The sequence below is a fragment of the Tupaia chinensis genome, unplaced genomic scaffold, assembly GCF_000334495.1.
Source record: "Tupaia chinensis unplaced genomic scaffold, TupChi_1.0 Scaffold000573_1, whole genome shotgun sequence".
In the NCBI taxonomy this organism is placed as follows: Eukaryota; Metazoa; Chordata; class Mammalia; order Scandentia; family Tupaiidae; genus Tupaia; species Tupaia belangeri.
Window position 1 is genome coordinate 1,731,604 of NW_006160087.1, and position 5,396 is coordinate 1,736,999.

General features: G+C 55.7%; 1 protein-coding gene across 1 annotated transcript in view; it reads left to right on the top strand.

The window, feature by feature from the left end:
* The window catches only part of A3GALT2 (alpha 1,3-galactosyltransferase 2), a 19,546-nt gene that overhangs the window by 9,546 nt on the left and 4,604 nt on the right, over nucleotides 1-5,396 (top strand). The window contains exons 2-5 of the mRNA XM_006158141.2: nucleotides 4,310-4,393; nucleotides 4,600-4,689; nucleotides 4,902-5,039; nucleotides 5,271-5,392. Coding sequence (XP_006158203.1) covers nucleotides 4,310-4,393; nucleotides 4,600-4,689; nucleotides 4,902-5,039; nucleotides 5,271-5,392 — 434 coding nt within the window. The remainder of the gene's footprint in view (nucleotides 1-4,309; nucleotides 4,394-4,599; nucleotides 4,690-4,901; nucleotides 5,040-5,270; nucleotides 5,393-5,396) is intronic.

A 5,396-nucleotide genomic window follows, 5' to 3' on the forward strand; every position in this document is an offset into this window, starting at 1 on the left:
AACCTCTCAAAAAAAAAAAAAAAAAAAAGAAGAAGAAGCAAAGCAAGCAGGTTAATGATTCCTGAGGGCACTTCTGATCATCCTGAGGGCATGTTCTTTAATGGCTCCCTTGGTTCCAGACACTGCAGACTGAACACTGATTGTTCCTTGAAGCACCTAGGAGTGGGGCTTCTGTTTCTTAAAGCCTAGACTGAGGTTATGGGCCCTGATTTTAACATCTTTGAAATGGTCCGCATCAGAGGGGAAGTCAGTCTGTCTCATTTCCGTCAGAAAAACTACACACCAACAGAGACAGGTAATAAACCCAGACAGGACAAATGTGGGCACGCAGACGCTTAAAGCGAAACTACAATGGGACTACGGCTCACGCCGTGCCACGGGAGCGACCCGCTATGTCCCCTCAGAACTCAGAACAACTAGGGGCACTCTGTCCCCTCCTGGGGGGGTCTGGAACATCTTTCAGACCCCCAGATCGGCGGCCTGCCAGCGCATCTGCTAGACCAATTCCGATCTATTATAGAGTCAGGGCCCTCAGAAACTGAACAGGACAAACACAGAGACAAAGGAAACACACTCACCGGCCGTCAACCCTCTGGATTGGGGGTTCTGGGGGCTTGGGGAATCCCAGATGAGCCCCCAAATTTAGTGCCCCTTCGTAGAATTCCCAAAAACCCACAAGGATCCGATTCTGCTGTAAGCACACGAGGGTCGTTTTTATTCGGGCTCGAGCCAGGACTGTCAGTCTTACCGACACAGCAGTCAGAGTGGAGAGCCCAGTGTTAGTCGGGCTGGGTGTTTATTTGGCTGTTAGGGGCAGGTCGAGGGGTGCTGAGGAAGGCACTCGCGCAGCTGTACGTCGGCTGTAGATTTCAAGAAGCAAGTTGTCTTTTACTGACTGGTCTTTAGACAGTTAATTTGGGCAAGAAGTTATTTCAGGTCTCTGGTATTTCTTTTGTTCTTCTCATTATGACCCTCTCTTACTTGAGAGGGCGCTGATTCTCAGCAAGGTGGGTTTAACAAAATGGAGTGGCCCTCCAAAGAAACGGAGTCACTCTGGCCCTTCAGTGCTCATCAATTCAACAACTCTGCCTGCTTGGTCGTCCTCCCACTCCCACCTGGTTTGGACCTGCGCCAGCCTCCTCTCCCCTGTGCCCTCCCCTCCAGCTCTCCCATCGCACGCCAGCGCTCCCTTGGGAGACCACAACTCTTTCCTGGCCTGCCTGGCTTCTGAGCTCCAGCCTCTTACCTCCAGCCAGACTGTCCCTCTGATCAATGGCCCTGTCCTTTCTATTCCCTCCTCAACAGCCCTTCAACACTTACTCCTCCCACCCCAGCCACCCACAGCCTGGCCCATACCCCCGTCACTCCCCTGGATGACACACCCTGGCTTCTAAAGTATCGTCCCAGCCCCACTAGGTCCTGGCTCTTCAGTTAAGCTGACTGCTACATCTCATTCGCCCCTAACTCTAGCCCAGCACCATGCTCTGATACCTAGCTGTGTCCAGTAAACGTACTGCGTGACCCAACAGAAAGTGCTGACGTCTCGGGGCGTGGACGTCCCACACTGAAGACCGTCTCCTTTGAATAGACCCCCAGAAGCTGGGGTTCATCAACCAAGGTGATGCATACAGAAAGCTTTTCATTACCAGAGCTAAGTGGCTCTCCGACCAGCAAGCGCAAGACAGCTGTCTCTCCGTGTCCTTGCAGCTTGGCTATTTTCATGATGTATTTTTAAGGAGCTCATTTTATAGACAAAACATACTACCCTGTTCTGATTTGTATGTTTTGATTACTAGTGAGGGTGAACAGGTTTCCTGTGTTTGCCTGCAAGATGCGCTTCTGTGAGGGGTTTCCTCTGTGTGACATGGAGACTCACGTGGGCCAAGTCTAGCAGACGACTGTGGGAGCTGTGCAGGGCTGACTGGTAGCAGGGAGGTGCTGCTCCACATCCTGGGGAGGGTCACTGTGGAGGCTGGGGAACCAGGAGATGCAGACGGCACAGAGGCCAAGCCCACCCAGCCCGGGACTGACAGTGCACTGTGAGGGCAGGAGAGGGACGGGGTGAAATGAGTGGCCAGCTAAACGGGCGGAGGAGCTGTGGGCTGAGATGGTGCCGAAAACCAAAAGGAGGTCCTCGGAGCTACCTCCTAGCTGCACCTGCTGAGGAACAGTTAGGTGGGTAGCGGAAAGGCTGAGGCAGGAGGGTCTGATGCAGGCAGGCTTCCTGCAAGAGCCACGAGGAAGTATTTGTGGGGCAGCAGGATGGCTGGGAGGGTTTCAGACGGCACGGATTGCAGCAGGAAGGGCCATCATCACTGTCAATAGTCAATGTCTGGGGAACAATTCCAGAGCCTGAGGCCGTTTTCCAATGTCCCTATTCTCATTATCCTCATTCCCAGAGGAGGAGACTGGATGCAGAAGGCCTGACCTTGCCCAAGTGGTGGCGCTGGGGTTCGAACCTGGGGCCTGGCCCCAGTGTCTGCGCTCCTTACTATATGGTTCCAGTCTTTTTGGTTTTGTTTGCTTGTTTAGTTTATTATAGGGTGCATGCACTCGCCAGAGAGAGAGTGAGACAGAGACAAACAGAGAGACAAAGATGTGAGAAAGCACCCCACAAGGCAGATGGCCACACTGCAAGCCCTTCTCCTTCCTTCTCCTCTAGGGATTTTGGGCATGTACGCATGCACATGTACCCAGTGTGTTTGTCAAGCCACCAGGTCCAACACGCGAACTGTGCAGTGAGTCACATGGGACTCAGCTGCCGTGACCACCACACCACTAGCCGGCCCTGGTTCCAGTCTCTCTGGAGACCTGAGCATCCAGAAGGGATGGGGAGAATGGAAACAGTCCCCAGGAGAAACTCACTGACATTCTCAGCGTTGGGAAACACTCCTCAGCAAACAACCGGCTGTGGATGAGTCCCAGAGCTCGCCTCCTCGGAGCCAGGAGCAGCCATGGAGCGCTGCTGGGGGAGCTCGCCCAGCCTGCGCACTGTGGCCGCCACAGACAGTGGGCTACAACATGGCCAGCCCAGGAAGTCACCTCTAAGTCCCAGATAGCTCTTCATTCCTAGCCACTGAGTCACAAACTCTCCTGGAGCCCCTCAAAGCCTCTCCTCTTGTCCAAGGCCAGTCCCACCCCCCCAACCAGGCTATGCACCCCAACTCTGAAGGTTACCATCCCCGATTACCAAGGTCACACCTTGCAGGCAGGAAAAACCAAGGACAGGACATCGAAGTGCTCGTAATCTGAGGGCCCAGGGTGGGCACACCTCTCTCTCTCCCACCGGCGCACCTCAGGCAGAAGGGCAGGGAGCTTCTGTAAGCACTGTGACGGCAGAGCCATGATGACAAACACGAGGTGCAGAGTGGCCTGGCCGTGGGCTGCCATCTGAGGGGGAAAGAGAAAGCAGAATAGAGAGTATTTGCAAGAGGAAGAGAGAGTAGCTGCCACCACACGTGCACGTTTACCTGGGTACGCACACGGCCTCTGGAAGGATGCAGAAAACCGGAAATAGTGGCTGCCTCCACGCAGGAAAACCAGGCGGCGAGGGGCAGGAAAGACTTCTCTGTCTTCACTAACGCCTTTGCCTTTCTCACTGTGAATGTCTCCCACATGACTAGGATATATCCTTATTTGGGGGGTAAGTAAAACGAAACATCAAAATTATACAAACAAGGCTGGTCCCATGGCACCGTGGTTAAAGGCAGGGTATGGGGAGCCGGATCCCACACAGCCGGTCATCAGATCCAGCCCCCATGGCTTGAAAAACACCAGATACACGTGTACGCGCGCCCCAAATCCCACTGGGATGGAGAAAAGGAGACACTACTGAGGCGTGACCGTGCCCTGCTGAGAGACGCTTTCTCTTCCTCCACCTCCCTGTCTCTCTCTGGCAAGCACAGGCAACCTCTGACGAGTAAAGACAAAAATTTAATTAAAATTTTAAAGTAAAATAATGGGTCATCGGAAAGGTCATGATGTATTTTTCTGTTTCTCTAGGCAAAAATGCATCATGACTTTTCCGACGACCCAATCTTACACAATAGGCCCAGCGCTGTGCTCTGCAAGGCCGGGAGCCTGTGGAAGCTCAGAGCTCGGTTCCCGAGTCCACCAGGCGTGCCAACACACATGCGTGTTCCAGCGAGCCTAGCTGGGCGGGGCTGGGAGAGGACCATGGGGCCTGGCTAGGGTGCTCCACTCTCTCTCAATAAACACACTTCAACTATGCAAGTAATTCTTCACATGTGTGTGTTGTGTGTACACACGTGTAAGTACAGGTAAGGGAACTGACGCCCCTTCCTCCCAGGGCCTGGAAGAGAAACTTCTGGCGGCCGATCCTCTTTACACTTGGCCTCACAGGCCTCCTCCTGTACTGGTTCCCTGTAATCAGGTACAGTCTCCCTCTCCAGCTCTACGGCGGCGGGACCACCAGGGTGAGGGCTAAAGTGCATCTTTCCAAGTGCCTCCCCGAGGGATTGAGTGGGGCAGCCTGGCCTGGGCACTCCCTGCGCTCCTGGGACTCACTCCTCCTGAGGAGCAAAGCACGAGCCCCCACCCCAGCAGGCTGTGAACCACTCCTGCCTCACCCACCCACAGGCAGCTGGAAACCCTCATTCCTATGGGTGCCTGCCCTTCCGCCATGAAGGCCCTGCTGAGAGACAACTCCGCAGGGGTCCTGCAGCCCTGGTAAGGAGCGGCCATCCTCGGCCCTGGGGATGACCCCCACCCCAGCGGCTCGCACCCCTCCCAGTCCTTCACTGTTGGTTCTAAGCTGGGGGTTTCAGAAGCAGGGACAGGACTGGACCCTCAGGGTCCCCAGGGCCCATCACCGGGGAGGGTGCTGTGATCGTGCACGGAAGAGGTGAATGGAGCTGTGTCCCAATCCCTGTCCTGGCCAGGGCCCGGCCTGAAGTCCTGACCTGTACTTCCTGGGGGGCCCCCATTATTTGGGATGGCACCTTCAACCCAGACGCCGCCCAGCAGCAGGCTACACAGCAGAACCTCACCATTGGGCTGACTGTCTTTGCTGTAGGCAGGTAAGGCTGGCGGGGAATGATGCTGTCCAGGTGGGGGCGGGGGGCAGGTGTTTAGGGGCGTTTAGGGAGGTCTCTGCACAGGGACCGCACAGTAAGTGAGAGACAAAGACAGCTCTCCTTGTCCCAGATTCCCAGGGTGAGTGAGGGCCCACCCTCTCCCTTCCCCTCCTTCCTGCACTCCCAGCCTGCAGGCCCTGCTTGCAGACTGACGGAGGCCCGCCCCTGCCGCAGGTACCTGGAGAAGTACCTGGCGCGCTTCCTGGAGACGGCGGAACAGCACTTCATGGTGGGCCAGCGCGTGGTGTACTACGTGTTCACCGAGCGGCCGCACGCCGTGCCCCACCTGCAGCTGGGCCC